Source organism: Suricata suricatta, chromosome 2, assembly GCF_006229205.1.
Source record: "Suricata suricatta isolate VVHF042 chromosome 2, meerkat_22Aug2017_6uvM2_HiC, whole genome shotgun sequence".
NCBI lineage: Eukaryota > Metazoa > Chordata > Mammalia > Carnivora > Herpestidae > Suricata > Suricata suricatta.
This window is the reverse complement of record NC_043701.1, coordinates 186,547,549-186,568,355: the sequence shown is the minus strand read 5'-3', so window position 1 is coordinate 186,568,355 and position 20,807 is coordinate 186,547,549. Positions and strand designations below refer to the sequence as shown.

At 51.8% G+C, this 20,807-nt stretch overlaps 1 protein-coding gene across 1 annotated transcript in view; it reads right to left on the bottom strand.

The window, feature by feature from the left end:
- The window catches only part of LOC115276697 (scavenger receptor cysteine-rich domain-containing protein SCART1-like), a 26,566-nt gene extending 5,797 nt beyond the window's left edge, over window positions 1-20,769 (bottom strand). Inside the window, exons 1-6 of the mRNA XM_029920776.1 lie at window positions 20,715-20,769; window positions 3,442-3,759; window positions 2,173-2,469; window positions 971-1,279; window positions 306-611; window positions 6-191 (exon numbers count right to left, since the gene is read on the bottom strand). Of these exons, the coding sequence (XP_029776636.1) occupies window positions 6-191; window positions 306-611; window positions 971-1,279; window positions 2,173-2,469; window positions 3,442-3,759; window positions 20,715-20,769 (1,471 nt within the window). The remainder of the gene's footprint in view (window positions 1-5; window positions 192-305; window positions 612-970; window positions 1,280-2,172; window positions 2,470-3,441; window positions 3,760-20,714) is intronic.
- Between the last annotated feature and the right edge of the window lie 38 nt (window positions 20,770-20,807).

Below are 20,807 nucleotides of genomic sequence, written 5' to 3'. Positions count from 1 at the left end.
CCCGCGCCCCGGCGGCGGAGCGTCGTAGGCCCGCTCGGCCCGTCCGCACCCCAGCTGTCCGCACACCACGCCGGCTCCGCGCAGGTCCCACGCGTCGTCCAGGACACGGCCCCACACCCCGTCCAGGAAGACCTCCACGCGGCCATCGCAGCGGCTCTGTCCGTCCCTCAGCCGCAGGGCATGGGGGAGACCTGGAGAGACAGGAGGGACAGGGTGTTGGGGGAGGGACCCCCCGCCTGCAAAGGGGGGAGGACCACACCCGTCCATTCCCAGTCTCCAGCTGTACCGCGCTCTTGTTGACCCACCTGAGCAGATGGCGGCGGCTGCGTTTCTGGGGGCACAGGCCCGGGCCCCCAGGGTGCTTACTGGGCAATTCCATAAATAGGGCTCTGTCCCCACACAGTGAAACATATCAGGCCAGATGGGAGCATCCCCGACCCCAAAGTGGCCTCCTGGGGGTGTGGCCACTGCGCTGCCACAGTTGAGCTGGTGGCAGAGGACAGTCGCATCTGCTAAGTCCCAGTGGGAAGCACAGAGGGGTGCCCATGCCCCCTGCACCTGGAGCTCCACGCGCCCCTCACAGCTGCTGCTGCCGTTAACCAGCCGAAACTCTAAAGAGGGGAGTAGGGGTCAGCACCTCCCTCACCCACAGACCCAGCACGTGACAGTCTGTCCCCTTTGCTCCCAGTGTGGTGACCACAGAGCCAGCCCTCCACCCACCTAGCCTCAGCATCCAGACCGTAGCTCTCTGCAGCCGGACCCACGGTCTGTGGTGTAGCCTCAGCAGGGAACACAGTCCTCTCTTCCCTCCCCCCCCCCCACCCCCAGAAGCAACACTTACTAGCTGAGGACACACACCCCAATTGGCCAGAGGAGCCTTCATGAGCCTCGCTTAGAGCCTCCCAGGTGGAGCCACTGAGGGAGGCTGGCAGGAAAGGCTGAGCCTCAGATGCTACCCTCCCAGCCTCACCTGAGCACCTGAGCCCGGCGTCCTGGTGGTGCCCACACTGGCGCCCAGGCCCCCGAGGGCAGTGGAACAGCAGAGACTCATTGCCTGCACACCGGAAGGCCTCCGTCCACACAAGCCCAGAGCCCTGGCCGAAGTGGGCGCCCCCGGGAGTGGACACAGCCGAACCACACTGCAGCTCCCGGCACACCACGTGGGCCGTCGCCTGGTCCAGGGCGGCATCGCAGACGGTGCCCCAGGTCAGGCCGCGCCTCACTTCCAGCCGCCCAGCACAGGGGTGCTCACCGCCCTCCAGCCGGGCTTCCATGTGCCCTGGGGGAGGACACAAACTCTCCTTTAGGGGTAAGCATTCTCAGGTGAACAGTTCAGCCACCTCCCGGGACCACAGGAGGCTCTGGCCAGGGTAGACCATCCGTGACCAGGCAGTGGGTCTGCAAGTCTTGGGCAGAAGCTAATAGCCAGAAACCCATACACTCTGAACCCAGAACAGAGAAGGGGTCCCTGGTCACAGGTCAGAGGTCAGAATCACCTCCTACAGGTGCCCACATGTGTGATACAGCTTTTGCCTGCCCGAGGCGGTGGCATCAAGGTCCTGTATAGTCTTGGAGGCCAGGTCAAGGCACCTCTCTGGCCACACAGAACGCTGCCTTCTTAGGGGCACCAAGGAGGCTGGCCCACCCACCTCACTTCAGCCAGCCCGAAGTCCCAGAGCACAGCCAGGATCTGAGGGCCAATTCACTTGCTCATTTGAGACGGGACTGGGCGAGGGCGAACACTGGCCACCCTGACTCATGCTAGACCCACAGTAATCACAGCTCTGACAGCACAGATGCCACAGGACAGCCAGGACCCCGCACCCCAACTGCAGGCCTGGATTTCGGAGCCAGCACACCTCTGCTAGGAGTACATGCAGACCTGAGCACACCAGGCACCCACCAGTCAACCATCCGGGAGCAGTTCCTGGGCTTCCCCGTCTAGGCCTCTGTCCGCCACAACCATAAGCTAGAGAGCACCGGATTTTCCCAGCACGGTGCTTTCCTCTCTGCCTTCCCTCAGCTGCCCAGCCTGCTCTTAGTCCCTCTGAAGCAGCAAGCTGCCCAGGCATCAAGAGGGGAACGGACTGTGAGGGCGGTGCATCCCCCAAGGGTCTGCACCCAGCACGGGGCCGGCCGGTCCCCTGAGCCTGGCTGCACAGTGGGCCTCACCTGAGCAGACCACCTCGGCATCATGCTGGAAGTCACAGCCCTTGCGCAAGCGGTTGTTGAGTCTGCAGTTTCGGATGGTGGGCTCGGTGCCCCGGCACGTCATGTACTTCCCGCTGACGCCTGCTTCCTGGCGGGGAGCCTGAAGCGCAGGACCGCACCCCAGCTCCCGGCAGAACACCGTGGCCTCCTCCTCGTGCAGGCCACAGAGGCGGTCCACCCCATTCACATTCCTGATCTCGGGGAGTCCAGAGCAGGGGCTGCGGCCCTTTACCAGCCGGATCTCCCGAAAAGTGCCATCTGAGAAGCACAGACCCAGTTACTGAAGGTGTGGACTCCACGGGTCCCACGGTCACCTGCAGCCTATGGCCTGCCCAACGACCAGACGTTTCATTCTGGACAAGGCAGCCCCTAACAGGGCCTGAGTTACAGCCTGAGACCAACCCTACTCCTCCAAGAGGGTCATTGCTGGACTGAGTAAGGCCCTTTCTGAGAGGGGGGCCTTTCTGAGCGGGCAGTCACAGAGGACCCCTCACTCAGAGGGACCTATGCCTGGTTTAACATTCTGCTATCATTGTCTAGAAAATCTTGTTGTTCAGCAAGAAGACTTTCCCTTGATCCTGGGCCCATAAACCATGTCATGCGTCAGCTTCAGGGACAGGATGCTGTGAGGGGGCCTCACAAGCTCCCCGTCACATAAGTGCCCAGAGACAGCAGAGCACCCTCACAATAGACCTCAAAGGGAAAGCATTTGCCTCCTTGTCATTTTTGAAATCATGTTTAGATACCTACTGATAAACATCTATGCCGGGGGGCAGAGCAAGGGGGCGGGTGTCAGGCCCTCAGGAATCTAGAAGACAAGGTGTCTCTGACTCCTCCACCCTTCTGTCTGTTTTCTGCTTCTCCACATTCCTGCATTGCTGTTTTACTTGTTTATTTGTTTACTCTGTTTCTCCCGGGAGAGTACAGGCTCCGTGCAGCAGGATTTTTGTTTGATTTATTCACAGCTGCATGGCCAAGCACCTAGAATAGAGCCTTGCAAATAAGCATCTGTTGAACAAAGATGAAGGACCCCTTATAGGAGAGGAGGGGTCATGAGAGACTGGAGCCATTACAGGTCAGGATGGTCCGGTGCCCTGGGAGGAGTCCCCGACGCAGAGCCACCAGACTCTCCTCCTCTTCCTCCTCCTCCTCCTCCCCCTCCCCCAGACCCTCTCCCCACCTCCCCAGACCCACCCTTCTCCTCCCCACCCCCCTCCTGCTCAGACTTACTGGAACACAGAGCGACCACCACCCACTCATGGGGACACGGGGCCTGCGTCCAGGCCCCAAGGCTGCACTCCCAGAGGGAGGGCTCATCGCCCCTGCACGACACGTTGTGGAGCCAGGGCTGCACTATCTCCCCGGGCAGTGGGACATACTTGGGGGCTCCCACAGCATGTCCACAGCCCAGCTGCTTGCAGACCACCGATGCCTCTGCCAACGTCCACTCCTGGTTGCACACGTGTCCCCACTGCCCATTGTGTAGGACTAGCACCACTCCGTCGCAGGGACTGTGTCTGTACGCCAGCCTCAGGTCATCTGGTCCACCTACAGAAGAGCAGGTCAGCCTGAGACGGGAACCAGATCACAGGTGGAGGGCGAGCCAGCGCCGGCTGGGAGGTGTGAAGACTCCCGCGTTTGCCTGGGGCCACTTCCAAGGCCTCAGTGTAAAGCCAGGTCCCCTGCCCCCCCCATACTCAAAGTCCAGAAAGGTGACGGGGTGAGGTCACACAGAAACCTGCCCACTGCCCCCACAAACCCTGTGTCCTCACCTGTACAGACCCCCTTCCCTCCCGCTGGGACCACGGCCTCTGCTCCCCTCCTAAGCCCCCTGAGGCCCCCACAAGAGGGGAGGGCCACCCTCTTGGCAAGGAAGTGCCCTTGTGTTCCACTGCCTGGAAGTGGGGTGCCCGGCCACCCCACCCCACCTCCTAGTCATTATTTCCCCAGTGCAGCAGAGGCACTGGGGCCCCGCTCTCTGCTTCCTGCGCCACCGGCACCCCACCCCCCTGGCCGGCCACCTGTCCTTCCAGGTCCCATCTCCAGGCCAGCCTCCTCAGGTCTCAGGGTCTCAGCAGCTCCCTGGACCTGAACCAACTGGACCGCCTCACCAGGACATGAATGCATTTCTCTAACCACCCCCCTTCTAGTCCTCTGCACCCTGGTTTCTCTGCACAACCTCCCCAATCACAGCTACTTGGTCCGCACAATCCCGTCCAGGGCTGTAGAGAAGAAACACAATAGCAGCCATGACACAGGCTATGTCCCGGCCTGGGCCACCCCCCAGACCACCTGCAGCACCCATCCTAGACTCATGTGAGAAGGGGGCAGGGCACAGACTCCCACACGAAGGTCCAGAGGAAGGCATGTCCTTCACACCGCCCCCCTCACGGTCCCTGATGGTTTTCATTCATCATGGGCACCCTCCCCTCGTGCTTCCTCACACCCTTCTGCCCTGTTCTTCTTCAGACGTAAATGTGCACACGTATCTGCATCTTTAACCTTCCAAAACGGGACCCCTTCCAGCTTTCCCACACCACTCCCTCCAGACAGCATCACTGCCCACAGATTCCTGCCACCACCACCCGGGACGTCCCTACAGTCCAGCCCTGAGGTCACCTCCTTGCTGGACCCTGGACCAGCCTTCCCAGTGGGCACCGGAAGCTGCTACCCTCTCCTGTCTCCTTGCTCAACTCACATGATTGCATGTACTCACACACATGCACGCTCTCACACACTCTCCAACACTCACACTGTCATGCACATACACACTCTCACACCCTCCCAACACTCACATGCACACTCTCACACTTTGACCCCATCACACATGCATGCACACACTCACACATGTGCATCCTCTCAGGTACTCTCCAACACACTATCACACACACATACATGCTCTCACACCCTCCCCACCACTCACACTATCACACACATGCACACACTCACAGACTCTGACATACTCACACAGATGCATGCTATCACACACTCTTCAACACTCACACTGTCTCACACACACATGCTCTCACGTGCTCTCTGATTCACTATCACACACACACATGCGTGCACTCTGACACTCACATACACGTGCATGCTCTCACAACTCTGACACTCACACAGACACTCATCCAGAGACCCCATACAGCTGTATGCAGTACCCCCAAGGGTCATTCTCTCACGTCCTGTTCCATCTGACAGAACCCCCTCTCTATGGCTTCCTGCCCATGATTCTGCCTCTTGGCTTCTGGACTTGGCAGCCCCCATGCCTCTGTGTCCCCTACCCAGGTGTTGTAACTCCCTGGAACCATGGTTCCTTCCCTGTCCCAGCGCGAGCTGGGGTCACCCTCAATGCCGGGTGCAGCCAGCTTTCACACTTCCCCATCGGCACTCCAAGCCCCAAGGACAGAGGGTAGAGGAGCTGCTCTGCAGGACATATCAGCACCTCCTGTCCTTCGGGGCCACTGGGACCAGACACTAGCCATGTCCCCTCATTCCATCCAGGCTCTGACCCAGCTCCGCACCCTGGAGTTAGGCTCAGTCAGTGTTAGAACTTGAGTCTCTGGAAGTACACACTTTGGAGCCCACATGCCTTCCTGCCCCAGGACAACCCATCTACTGCTGAGCTGAGCAAGAGCCAGAAAGACAGCTGGTCACAGCAGGAGATCCCCACCCCCCAGGGTCTCAACCTCTACAGATCCACTGCCTCCAGAAGCTTCCGTGGATGAAGGAAGGAGAAACTTACCAACAGGGACTGCCCTGAGAGTGAGGAGAAGCGTCCCCAGTCCCAAAGCCCAGAGAGCTGCCTTCATGGTCCTGTGACCCCCCAGGGCTCAACCAGCACTGCTCGACTAGGGCAACAGCAGAGATTACAGTCCAGAGTGAAGTATATAGAAATAGGGCCACCAATGGCTTCCAGGAACCAATGGAGACAGAAAGAGCCTTTTCAGAATGTATCAGGGGTCTCTCAGCCTCTGAGCAGAGCAGCCAGTGGCCTCAGCAGCCCTGAGCATTCCACATGAGCAAGAGGACCAGGCTGTGGGTTTCCTCTCACACTGATAACTGCTGACAGGGTAGATTCACTCAGACCTCACAGTCAGGCAGGTAGTCCAATCTGCCCACAACCACAGCAGCAGCAAAGCCCTGTGTATCTGTGCCCTCCACCCAAGCTCAGTGGCTTCGGCTCCCACCACAGATAGTGACAAAGTGACAACCAACTTCTGGGGACTAGTAAGGACTGAGTGGGAGCCCCACAGCACCAGAAGAATGAGATAGGCCAGGATAGCCTTGCAAGGCCCCTAAAAACTGAAGTGTCATTGGGACCAAAGCCACAAAAGGCCAGAACCTACACCCTGAACTCAATCAAACAGGGTGACTACTGCTGACATGGAAAAGTCTCCTATCATCACAACCAAAATGTCCAGAATACAAGTGAAAATCACTCATCATCTGAAAACATCACTCTTAGTGAAAGTTGTCAGACATAAAAGACCACCTGTATGACTCCATTTGTATGAAATGTCCTGATTAGGCGAATCTACAGACAGACAGTGGATTAGTGGTTGCCGAAAGCTGGAAGTAGAAGAAAATGGAAATGACTGCTGATATGTATGGGGTTTCCTTGGGGGAGATAAAAAATGTTCTGAAGTCAACTAGTAGTGATTGTTGCATAGTTCTGAGTATGCTAAAAACTACTGGATTATACATTTTTAACGGATACATTTGTGGCGCCATGAATTTGTACTCTCAATAAAGCTGTTATTTTTTAAGGTACCAAATGGAAATTATAGAACTGAAATTATAATAACTAAAGTCTTTTTAAAAACTCACCAAATGAACTCAAGAGTAGAATGGAAATGACGAGGACAGCATCAGTCAACTTGAAGACAAATAAATAGAATTTACTTAATGTAAATGAAAGAGAGAAAACAGACAAAAATAATACAACCTCAGAGATCTCTGGGACAATAACAAAAGATCCCATATTTCTATCATTGGAGATCTGAGAAGGAGGGGAGAGAGAAAAGAATGTGAAGAAACAATGGCTGAAAACTTCCCAAAACATAAACCTACAGATCCAGGAAGCTGAATAAACTCCAAATAGGATAAATCCAAAGAAATTCACACCAAAACGCATCATAATTAAAAATTTGAAAACTAAAGATTAAAACAATCCTAAAACCAGCCAAAGAAAAATGACCCATCATCTAGAGAGAAAAACCAATTAGAATGACAGTAAATTTCTCATCTGAAATGGAGACCAGTAGGGAGTAGGCCAGTTTTTAAGTGCTGAAACAGAGAATGTGTCAAGCCTACATTCTACATCTGTGATAATATCCTACAGAAATTAAGGGGAAATAAAAACATTTTCAAGTGAAGGAAAACTACAAGAACTTCTTGCTAGTAGACATATTATTTCATAATAGTTAAAGAAAATTCTCCAAGCAGAAAGAAAATGGTAACAAAAAGATGGGGCTTTCAGAAAAGAAAGAAGAATGATGAAATGGGTAAAAGTAGAAGTGACTATAATAGACTATCCTTCACTTTGTGAGTTTTTTAAATCACATTTTATGTTATAACACTACCTGAAGTAGTGTTCAGGGCATACAGAGGAAATACTTAAGACAATTATACGTTTACAGTGGGAGGGTAAAAACCAAAATGTAAGTAAGGTTTCTATATTTCACTTCAAGTGTTAAAATGTCAACACCAGTATACTGTTATAAGTTACATGTAGTGTCATATGTAAGTTACATATAAGGCAACCAATAAGAAAATTATAGAAAACTCAAAAATATTATAAACATATCAAAATTTAAGTATAAAGAATGTCCACATAACTCACAAGGAAACAAGAGAAAAAGAAACATATACATGAGAGTCAGGCGAACAAAGAGAAAATAAAAAGCAAATGGCAGGTATATAAGCCCCAGCCCATCAGTAATAATTTAAATGTACAGGTTCTAAGTGCACAAATTAAAAGACAGTTGTTGTCAGAGTGAATTTTTTAAAATTATCCAAATATGTGCTGTTTCAAGAAAAAGATATTTCATGTGAACATTAAATCAAAAAAGCTGAAGTGCCCATATTGATGTCAGACAAAATTTTCAGATAAAAGGAAGTTACTAAGAAGAATGGGGACATTACATAATGCTAAAGGGACAAATCCATTAAAAGATAGAACAATCCTAAATGTGTGTGCACCAAATTATAGAACTTCAAAATATATAAAGCAAAGTTGGATAAAGCTGAAAAAGAAATAAACAAATCCACAATTCTAGTTGAAGCCTTCAAGATGCCACTCACAGCAAATCAGCAAGGTCTAGAAGAACTGAACACCATCAACCAACAAGATCTAATTCACATTTGCAGATCACTTCATACAACAAAGTCGAATGCACATTTGTTTCATGCACACATGGAACATTCACCAAAACTGACTGTCACAAAACAAACCTCAACAAACTTAAAATAATTTAAATCATACAGAATGTGTTCTGACCATAATAGAGTCAAACAAGAACTCAATAACAGAGAGACAATGGAAAAATCTGCAAACACTTGGAAATTAAACATACTTCTAAATACTCTATGGGTTGATGATGAAGTCTCAAAGGAAATTTTAAAAATACAGTGAATGAAAATGAAAATAACATACCAAAATTTGTGGGATGCAGCTAAAGTAATACTAAGATGGAAATGTATAGTGCTTAATGCTTATTTGAGAAGAAAGATCTCAAATTCATAATTTAAATTGCTATCTCAAAGATCTAGAGAAAGAGGCACTTGGGTGGCTCAGTCAGTTAAGCTTCTAACTTTGGCTCAGGTCACGATCTCACCATCTGTGGGTTGAGCCCCTCGTCAGGCTCTGTGGTGACAGCTTGGAGCCTGGAGCCTGCTTCAGATTCTGTGTCTCCCTCTCTCTCTGCCCCTGCCCTGCTTGTGCTCTGCCTCTCTCTCTCAAAAATAAGTAAACATTTTTTAAAAATCTAGAGAAAAAGAGCTAAATAAAATGAAAGTATGCATAAGGAAGGAAACAATAAAGATAAAATCAGAAATCAATGAAGTTTAAAACAGGAAAACAATTGAAAAAATTAGTGAAACAAAAAGCTGGATTTTTTGAGGGGCGCCTGGGTGGCTCAGTCGGTTAAGCCTCCAACTTCGGCTCAGGTCAGATCTCACGTTCATGGGTTTGAGCCCTGCGTCAGGCTCTGTGCTGACAGCTAGCTCAGAGCCTGGAGCCTGCTTCCGGTTCTGTGTCTCCTCTCTCTACCCCTCCCCCTCTCATGCTCTGTCTCTCTCTGTATCAAAAATAAATAAAACATTAAAAAAAATTTTTTTAAGCTGGATTTTTGAAAAAATTAAATTAAATTAATAAGCTTCTAGCAAGTTTGACAAAGATCAAAAAAGACCCAAATCAGTACCAGGAATTGAAAAGGTGATAATCCAGGGTGCCTGGGTAGCTGTTTTTTGAGCATCCAACTCTTGACTTTGGCGCAGGTCATGATTTCACCATTCATAAGATTGAGCCCCATCCCAGGCTCTGTTCTGACAGTGCAAAGACTGCTTGGGATTCCATCTCCCCCTCTCTCTCTCTCTGCCCCTCTCCTGCTTGTACTCTTTCTCTCTCTTTCAAAAAAAAATGATAACCCAATAGACCCTACACCCGTTGGAAGAATAATGGGGGAAATACTATAGACAACTTTAAACTCATAAATTCGACAACTTAGAAGAGATGGACCTATTCCCTGAAAACCACAAACTACTAAAACTCAGCCAAGATGAAATAGATAACTAAAACTACAAAAGAAACTAGATTTTTGTAATCAAAATGCTTCTAAATACAGGATTCTCACTGATAGAATTTACATTTACAATGGCAGGAGGATGGAGTGATCCACGTGGTTGTGGATTAGAGACAGAGATGTCAGTAAGGTCTCATGTTCAGCTTAAAATGGGTACAGATGGCTCCACACAGATATGTGTACACATGTGTGTGTATTTATATAGACGAGTGGATAGGTATGTACATACACTCATGTACTCCTTTGCTCTACCAACTGAGAGGGCCTGGGAGCAGTGGTGCCCCAGTGGACATGAGCAGCCTAGTGCCCAGATCTTGGTATCTAACATTATCCTAAGTAAAAGGAACCAGGATTCCTGGGAGAAATGGCTGATTCTAAGACTGGGATAGGAAATCTATAATGTGGGCGTGGAACATCTTATAATGGCAGAAAGTAAAGAAGTGATCAAAAACAAACAATAACCAAAAACATGGAAAGCTTTGATGATGAAGGATGCCAACAGTGCCCAGGGGCTAGCTGAAGGGCTTCCAGAGACCAAAGCTGGAAAATGCAAGCAAAGATCAATGGATCGACCAACATTGGGTTATGACCCAAAGGGTAAAATACACATCCAAAAATAACATCAACATAAGTAAATGGCTGCATACATAAATGGGGAGAAGAGATACATTTCCCATGCAGAAGAATTCCAAATAATTTGTGTAGATACTCTGCTTTCAAGGAAGGAGAGCATAACTTCCCACCTGACTAAAGTCTTTCTCCAAAGGGTAAGAGGAACAATTCTTCAATGAAAAAACCTGACAAGCCCTACAAGCCAAGCAATTGAGGTCAACACCAACAGTCACATGCCATCGTGACAATGTGTCTCCTTGATAATACGGGATGAAAATGGCACTCACCCCTGTGATCTGCCTCCAAAAAACCCAGTGAAGTTCCAGTTAATTCCAGTAAAAGGGCATCTTACAAAATATACGAGCAGTACTCTTCAAAACTGTCAGAGTCATCAAAACCAAGAAAAGTATAAGAAACCGAGAAGAGCTTAGGGAGACCTGCCAACTAGATGTGACCTGGTGTCCTAGACTAGACGGGGTCCTGAGACAGAACAAGGACACTGGTAAAAACTAAGGAAACCTGAGTCTGAATCAACTATGGACTTTGCATACAATGCATCAGTATTGGTTCATTAATTGTAGCAAAAATACTATATTAAGGTAAGATGTTAATAATAGTAAGACTATGTGGGTTATGGTAACTCACTATACTAGCTTTTCGTTTGGGTGGCAAGTCTAAAGTGTTCCAAAAAATAACATCTAAATACTCCTGAAAAAATAAATCTCTAGACCAAGATGACTTCACTAGAGAATCTTGCCAGACATTTAGAAAAGAATATACCAATTTCACACAATCTCTTATAAAAATAAAAGACAGAACTCTTCCCAACTCATCTTACAAGACAAGAACTACCCTCATATGACAACTAGACAAAGATAACACTGAAAATAAAGTACAGCCATCTCTAATGAATTTTGATGCAGAATAACAAAACTTCACCACACATAATCCAATACATAAAGAGAATAAAACACTATAACTAAGTGGATTTATTCCAGGCATGCATGGCTGGTTCAATATTTGAAAATCAATCATTGTAATCCATCACATCAACAGGCAAAAGAGGACAAATCTTATGATCATACCAAATGTGTGTGCAGAAGAACCTTTTGACAAAATCCATGCCCTTTTCAGGATAAATAAAAAGCTCTCAAAAAACTGGGAATAGAGTGCAACTTCCTCAGTCTCATGAAGAATATCTACCAAAAACCCCTGCAATTAACATCACCCTTAGTGATGACAGCATGCATGTCCTCCCTTGAGGCCAAGACAGTGCAGAGATGCCCACTGCCACCACCCCACTCTACACAGCGCTGAGAGTTCCAGCCAGTGCAACAAGACAAGAAAAAGAACTAAAAGCATGCATATTGGAAAGGAGAAAATAAAAAATACCTCTATTTACAGATGACATTACTATTTATGTAGAAAATCCCAAAAGTCTACAAAAGGAAAACTCCTAGAAGAAGTGAGTTCAATAAGATTATAAGGCACAAGATCAAACACAAAACTCAGGTGCATTTCTACACACTATAAACAGGTGGAACCCTCAATTAAAAATACAAAAAAATTCATAATTTCTCCAAAAAAATGAGCCCAATCTAACCCTCAGATTGTATACAAAAACTAACTTAAAAAGAATCATGGGCTTAAACATAAAATGCAAAACTATAAAACTTCTAGAAAAAATTAATAAAATCTTTGGACGTTCTCAATGTGACACCCAAAGCAAAATTCCACAAAAAACCTAAATTGGACCATGTAGAAATGAAATATTTTTGTTTTGTGAAAATACATATATACCGAGAGAAAATATTTACAAATCACATATTCAACACAAAACTTGCATTCAGAGTATATAAGAAAAAAAACTAAAAACTCAATATGAAAAAAATATCCAATTAGAAAATGAGTGTGTGCTGGGGCGCCTGGGTGGTTCAGTCAGTTAGGTGTCCAGCTTCAGTTCAGATCATGATCTCACAGTTTGTGGGTTCAAGCCCCACATCAGGCTCTGTGCTGACAGCTCAGATTCAGATTCTGTATCTCCCTCACTCTCTGTCTCTCTCCTGCTCATGCTTTGTCTCTGTCTTTCAAAAATAAGTAAAAATGTTTTAAAAATTAAAAGAAAAGAAAAGAAAATGGGTGCATGCAGTCATTTCAGCAAAGAGGACATACAGACATGTCATACCAGGACATGAAAGGGTGCTCACCTCCGTTAGACATTAAGTAATTGCAGACAAAAAAAACACAGTAAGGTATCACTACAGAACTACCAGAAAGGTTTCCTTAAAAATTAGTGATAGTTCCAAGTGCTGGCAAGAAATCAAGAAACTAAATCACTTATGCATCGCTGGTGAGAAGGTGAACAGTACAGCCATGGCCACTCTGTGGAATAATCTTGCAGTTCTTTTTAACCCGCAAACTAGACTTGCCGCATGACTCAGGGACCGCAGTATTGGGTATAGACCCCAGAGCAACGAAGGCTTCCTTTCATGCAGAGCTGTGTGCTCCGGTGCTTATAGTGGCTTTACCGTGGCAGCCAGAGACTGGAAATTGCCCAGGTGCCTTTCTGTGGCTCAACAGCTAACAAGCCGTGGTGCGTCCACACGTGGGACATCGCTGAGCAATAAAAAGGGCTGAGGTATTGATACACACAGCAACTTAGACGAAATTATGCTGAATGAAAAAAGCAATCTTAAAGGGATATATATCTCATGATCCCATTTATGTCACATTTCTGAAATAACCATAGAGATGGAGAACAGATGGGCGGGGTTAGGTATGTGGCGGTGGAGGGGGTGTGACTGTAAAGACGCAGCACCGGGGAGTTAACGTCATGGCTGTGGGTCACCTGCAAAACTGTGAGTCCCAGGGACCAGGAAGGAGTACACGCAGGGGTAGAGATCTGGAAACGCTCCATGGATTGTTCCAAAGTGGATTTCCTGGATTGTGCACAGTTTGGGACTATGATAAATAAAACTGTTAAGAACATTCTTGTACAAGCCTTTTGGTGGACGTATATTTTCATTTCTCTAAAGTAAATACTGAAGAGGGCAGCGGGGTGGGGGAGGGGGGTCAAACGGTAGGAATGTGTGTGACTCACCATGAAACGCTGGAACCGTTTTCCAAAGCGGTTGTGCTCTTTGAGGTTTCGGGTCCTCCACATCCTCTCCACTTGTATAAATTTCTAGGAAATGCAAACTAACCTACGGTGACAGAAAGCAGGTCAGTGGGCGCCTGGAGAGGTAGATGCGGGGAGGGGCAGGAAGGAGGAAAGCTTTGAGGGTGATTAAAATGCACGTTCTGTTGGTTGTGGTAATGGGCGTGTGCACGCATGTGTGTGTGCATGTGTGCGTGTGTGCGCGCGTTACACTGAAATACTAAGGGAATAAAATAATACTATCATTTTAAAGGAGGTTAAAAGTTTTATATTAATAAAACATTTATTACAATAAATAAATACTTTGCAAACTAGAAATAGCAGGGAACCTCCTTAATCTCATAACAATGTCACGGAAACCCCCCACAGCGAGTGTCCTGCTCTCTGAGGCCGGGGACCGCACGGGGCAGCCTCCCCGACTGAGTCCACCTCTGCAGCGCCCTGGGGGCCCCCCCAGCACAGCCAGCTACGAGGAGGAAGTCGTAGGACCGGGAATGAGGGTGAACCCCTCAGCACCCACAGACAATGCCACCAGGAGCATAGGGGATCCAGAAGAATCTGCAGAAATGTTATAAGGCATGACAAAGTTTACTTAGCAAGCTCACTGGACAGTCAATAAACAAAAAGCCATTATTTTTTCTACATAAGAGCAACAAACAGAAAATGAATTCTCTTAAATAGCTGCCACTTATAAAAGCAACAAAAAAATTACATATCTAGGAATTACTCTAACAAAAGATGTGGAAAACCTTGGCACAAACAACTGAGACATCACAGCAAAGTTTAAATAAGAATGGAAACACGCCACGTTTATGGGTCAGAAAGGTCTATCTTCATTTTAGTGTTTATTTATTTTGAAAGAGAGAGAGGAAGAGTGAGAGAGAGAGGGAGAGAGAGAGAACAAGCAGGGGAGGGGCAGAGATGGAGAGAGAGAATCCCTAGCAGGCTCTGCACTGTTAGCACAGAGCCCTTCATGGGGCTCAATCCCATGAGCCAAGATCATGACCTGAGCCGAAACCAAAAGTCAGAAGCTTAACCAGCTGAGCCACCCAGGCACCCCAGAAGACTCAGTCTTGCAAAGACATAAAAAATTCCCCAAATTAACTACTGAAATAGGGAGCCTGGACCTGACAGGTTGACTGTAGAATTGACACGGAACCCCGCATGGGCGGGCATAGCAGTGAAGCCCTCTGGGAGCAGTCCTGTGCAGCCCCATTTGGATTAGCAGCAATGCAGTTGTGGGGGTTCCAGTGCATGTTGACCAGCCAATGTGGATGGAAGCAGACAGCAGAGTTAGTTGGGGATCCTCCACTTCTTGCAGGCCAGTGACAGGAGGGGTGGCCTCCTGCCCAGCTGACAGGGACCCAGGAGCCGGTGAGAAAGGGGGTGAGGACAGTGGGTGCTGCTACCAAGAGGCAGAAAGCGTAGCTTCAGGGCTGGGGCTTCCTTCCCTTTTGCTTCTCAGACAGGAGGCTGGAGCTTGTGTCCATGCGGACTTTAGAAGGCAGAAGAGAAAGAAGGTGAAGACGCAGCAAAAAAAGCCAAGGAAGCGTCCTTAGGGGTTGGGGGCCAGGTCCAGAGCTCAGCAGAGCCAGGAGTAGGAAAGCCCCCAGGTTGTCGGTGCATAAAGATAGGGTGTCTGAAGCAGGATGTCAGAGTCCCTGCCCCTTGGCTTGTTTTCTGACAAGCGGGAGGGTCTAGGGTTTAGGACACCTGCCTGGGGAAGGCAGAGACTGGGCGGGGCTGATGCAGGCGACTTTGGACTCTGGAGGGGGCAGTGGGTGAGCACCGAGCTTGAGGGGCTGGCAGGCCCAGGTGCTGGGCACCCACCCAAGTGGGACTAAGGGGCTGTGGGAGTGATGTGAGAAACGGGCAGGACCTCCGTCTCCACAACTCGGACCCAGAGGTGAAGCTTTGAGCCATGGGTGTCTGTGGAAAGCGGCCGAGCGGACATGGGGAACCCGGAGGCTGGGGAGATGTGAGTCGGGAGAACCTGTGGGTGCTGGGGTTCCCACCAAGAAAATCTCCACCCACACACCCACCAGTCTTCAACAAACCAGCAAGAAGTGCAGGGGCCCCACAGCCCAAGATATACCCTGCCTGGGCACAGCCTGCAGAGAGACCCCGACCGCACTGCTGGGGACGGGCCAAGCTCCCGGGAGAGTGCGGGGATGGTGGGATTTGCACCAAGCCGGAAGCCCTGAGTGGACCAGGTGGAGCCCAGGGCACCGAGGCCGGGAGAGTGGTCGGCCCTGCCCAGGAGCTATAGCAGCCCCCTTGCCTCAAGGCCCAGCATGAAGGGATGGCATAGGCGCCAAGAGTGGACACGCGGACCAGCAGCGTATCTGAGTGCCCTCTCTCGGTCACGTGCACTGGCCATGCTCTCAGTCCCCTGACGCTGCACCTGCAGAGCCTCGTCCAGCATGCGGGGAAGCCCCTCACCCGCGCGGGTGAGAAGTAGCCTCCACCGATGGAAAAGATCCAGCCCTGCTCCTCGCACCTGGGCCCTCCTCTGGGCGGCACCCTGGCAGACCGCAAATGCCCCCCTCCAAGAGGTTCTGAGCTCTGGACTCACATGCCCACGTCCCCACCTAACTTTCCTCATCTCTAAATCTGCACACTGAAAACTTCCTCCTCACCCCCCGGAGGCCCCCAAACCCACCAATCCCACATCCTTGCACTCCTCACTCCTGCATCCGGCCCGGATCCATCAGCAAATCAGGGACACCCTGCCCCACTGTGACCATCAGCTCGGACTGCAGGCTGCACCCGATCGGGACCCTGCCGGTCTATTCTCCCCGGCAGCCCTGCTCTGCCCAGAACCTGGCCCATCTCGAGGACACCACCAGTCCGTGCCCACCTTGGAGCTGGGCCACCAACCCCTCCCCAGCTCTCCAAGTGCAGGCCTGTCCCACCACTCCCAGCACCCATACCCCACCTGGGAGCCCACCCTCTCTCTTCGCGGTCTGTGCCATTCAGGACAAGCGGCAACTGCACCCCAGACCTCCTCCGCGCCCGGCGGGGGGGCGCTCTTCCCCAGTCCCGCTTGACTGCACCAGAGCACCGCCACCGGAACCTGTCGGCCGTGCTGTGTCCGGAGTGCAGGGCCCGGTGGAGACACGGTTCGGAGCCGCAGACATCACTGAGCACATGTGACTTCTTTACAATGACTTAGGAGGCCACTTGGGGGGCTCAGTCTGTTGAGCATCTGACTTCAGCTCGGGTCATGATCTCATGGTTTGTGCCGACAGCTCAGAGCCTGGAGCCAGCTTCGGATTCTGTGTGTGTGTGTGTGTGTGTGTGTGTGTGTGTGTGTGTGTGTGCCACTCCCCTGATCACACTGTCTCCCTCTGTCTCTCAACAATAAATAAATGTTAAAAAAAAATATTTTTAATGACTTAAGGACCCAGGGACACAAGGCCAACCCAACCTGTGCCTGTCCTGGGCCACCAGAGGGGGCAGCTCCAGAGATCTGGGTTTCACTGAGGCACGGACCCCAGACCCAGCGGACAGCAGGTCCCTCACCCACCTCTAAGGGGCTGGTCTGCTGTCCTCCACAGCCCGCAGGACACTGACAGGACAGTGTGGGCAGACCCTGGGCCTCATGTGGCAAGGAAGGGCGGGGGCCCTGTGCCAGGTCTGGGTTCCTGCTTCTCACCTCCTGTGGGACGGAGGGAGCTGCTGCTGGTGCCTCCTCACAGCTGACAAAGGGGTTTCTCTGTCCACCTTGTGTGACCCTCAGCGACCAGTTGGAGAGCAGGGAGGTGGGTGACCGTGAGGCAGCCTGGAGCCTCAGCCCCAAGCACTCTGAGGACGCAGCATGGAGCCCATTCAGGAGAGCAGGGTCTGGGACCAGTCTGCACCTGCCACTCACCCACAGTTCTGGCAGGGAAGGGGCAGATTTTCTGGGCCCCCCTGCTGCACTGAGCTGCTGCTGATGACTCCCTGTACCCACATCCCACCCCCTGTCAGATCACACCTGCCCTGTGCCCACAAGGAAGCCAGGGAGGGGCACAGGTTTCCATCTGGCATCTGATTCTGGCCACTTTGGCTGACGAAGCTGGTCCTGGGGGTATGGGTCCCTGAGCAGAGGCCGGAGGGGCTTCCCAGGTGGAGCTGTCGGTGTCTCGAGCCCCAGCCCCTGGGGAGGGATGGAGCCTTGCCACTCTGCCCAGTCCCGTTCTGCTGTCTCTCCTGTGAGACCTTCTAGTGAGCACGTCGTGACTGAGGGCAGAGGTAAGCTCTCCGTTTGTCACTCAGTTATGCTTTAGAAACACTCTGTTCGTGGCCTGGGGGCCTGGGGGCCTGGGGGTCCTTGGCTCCTGGGCTGCCGGGGCTCTCCCCAGGCAGAGGGGATGTTCCCAACAGCCGCAGACCAGGGGTCCCCCGCCTTTCCCCCAAACCTTCCTCCTGCTCGGGCGGAACGTGGAGAGTGGAGCAAGCGCAGGCTTCTGTCGGGAGCAGCGGTGGCCGTCTCTGACTGGAGGCCTGGCTCCATGAGGAGGGATCTTCGCAGCGGGCTCATCAGGCTTTGTCTTCCAAGGACCTGCACGCTCACAGTGTGGCCTCCCTGGGCGGGGGAGATCCGCAGGGCCAGCACCCAGCACTGCATGCAGCTGAGAGCAGGACACAGCCCTGTCAGAGCCCGTGGTCAGCCTGTCACCGCTCACGCCGAGCCCCCTCTCAGCGCTTAAAGACCAGGTAGGGACCCGCTTTTACTGAGTCACTGGCTGGAACAGACTGAGTCCTGAGGAAAGCCAGAGACTGGGAGACCCTCCCCTCCACCGGTGAGGAGCTGGGGCTGGGAGTGGAGAGCAGAGGCCAGGGCAGGCCTGGGACTCCTGCCAGATCTCCCACCCAAAACCGGCATCTCTGCACAGGTGAGAGCTGAAAGGTGCATGTGTCGGTGTCCAGTGCATACCTAAGTGTGCACAGACGTGTGCCCCTGTGTCTGCGTGTGCCTGTGTGAACCGCTGCTCGTGAGTGTGCCCATGCCTGTGATGAGGGCACCAAGCCGAAAGTGTCCGTTCTGCACCAGTGTCTCTGCGAGGGGCAGGAGTCTGCGGCCCTGAAGTCTGTCCCTGGGTCCGTGTATTTCTGTAGCGTGAATGTGAGACGCCTGAGGCTTGGGCGGTGCAGGCTGGCATGTGTCTCTCTCCTGGGCAGGGCAGGGTCTGTAGGGGCATCTGTGTGTCTAAGGCCTGGGCGCCAAGGATCGGATCTGGATCGGATCTGGATCTGCTGGGGGTGCGCATGCGTGTGCAGATGCAGGTGTGTGGTCGACCGGCAGGAGCCTGGCGTCTGCATGGATACCGCATTAGGGGCTGTGCGTCTGGCTGTGGAGGTGCCTAGGGGGTTGGGGGAGGGCACGTGTGACTCGTACCCACGTAAAATTTGGGGAATCTGGGGAGGCACCGTTTGTCTGCTCCTCTGTGTGTGACAAGAACTCAGGACTCCTGATGAAACACACCAGTCTCCTATCCCTTCTGCTAAGGTGACAGTTTTGCTCCGTCTTTCACACAAACAGGTACGGGATGAGAGAGACATTGGTTCCAAGTCCAACAGCTGATCAGTGGCAGGTCTGAGCAGACACTCCTGGGGTCTTCAGGAGCCTCAGTGGGGGAGAGAGAGAGCCTCAGCCACAGGGCAGCTGACCGCCCAAGATCTGGGCCCCACTACCCACCCGGGCCACCAAGCCCACCTGAGTGAACGTAGAAGGTGTGCAGGCTTTCTGTGGGCCTCAGAGCTGGTGCCAGAGCTTGTGGACACTGAGGCCAGGGCAGTCCAGCAGGGGTCCTGCTCTGACCCCACGGGACAGCTGAGGCAGAATTTGGGTTTCCCATCCCAGGCAGAGGTGGCTCAGGGAGAGTGTGGTTTGAACCAGAGCCGCCCATCCCAGAGGCACACCCTAGCGCTCTGGGCTCTGCTGTCCCTTGAAACCTCAGGAGGATGAAAACCATATGTTCCTTCGGGCTTCAGGCAGACACTGGGCAGCATGCAGGGGAGAGAGGCAACAGGACTGTGGCCACTCAAGGGCAGAGGCCGGGTGGGGCCTTGGGGCGCTCTGGGGTTCCGGGAAGAGGCAGGGAGCTGAGAAGAGCTGAGGTCCGGGCTGGGGGCAGTCCAAGCTGCCAGGTCTGGGCTCAAGGGCCCCCCCAGAAGAGGCATCTACCCCATCAAGGCAGGAGGACCCCCCTCCACAGCTCAGGTCTGAGGCCTCAGCGGGCAAGGCCTGGCATGGCCGATGCCCTCGGAGGGCTCTCGGCAGCGCTCGCTTAGGCAGCACATTTACTAAAATTGAGGGCTCCTGGCAGCAAGATGCACAACAGAGGCCAAGGTAAGAGGCTCCGGTTTCTGTCCTCCAAACCCATCTTCCATGTGTTAGCCAGCTTGTTCAGCAAACCGTTACTTCCACGTCAAGTGTGTGGATGCACTCAGGGTGCGGGTAAGAAGCTGAAATCCCAACCTTTCTATGGTCGAGTGGATTGGTTTTGAAAGGGGTTTTGGAGATCTGGAGCCTACAGAGACATTCCTAGAACAGACGGCCTGGCTGATGTGGACCAGGATGCAGGGGAGCATTTCGGGGAGCCCCTGAGCCAGGAAACCCGTGGGTGGGCAAGAGGGAACACCCAGCTGACTTCTGTGTTTAGGGTCTGGTCCTCTCAGTGCTGTGAAGCAGGTCCTTGTGGCGACAAGGAAGCCGCCTGTCAGTCTGCCTCCTCTTGATCTCTCAGCCATCCCTGCAGGGGCTGGAATCAGAGGGCACAGGGAGCTGCGGCCCGGAGGGCCCCCCTGCACAGCTGTGGCCATACCAGTGCGGCTTGGACAGAACCGTATGAGCCACAGGTGGGGTCAGGCGGTGTAGGGTGGGACCCCAGGGCCCATGGGGGCACGGCTCAGCTGCTGGGAGCTCCAGGGAGCATGCGGCTCACCTCGCTTGGCCAGGGTGTCAAGGGGACCCAGGGTGGGAACCTCGGCCTCCTGCATCCTCCCAACTCCCTGGGACCCTGAATTCTCCTAAGGAG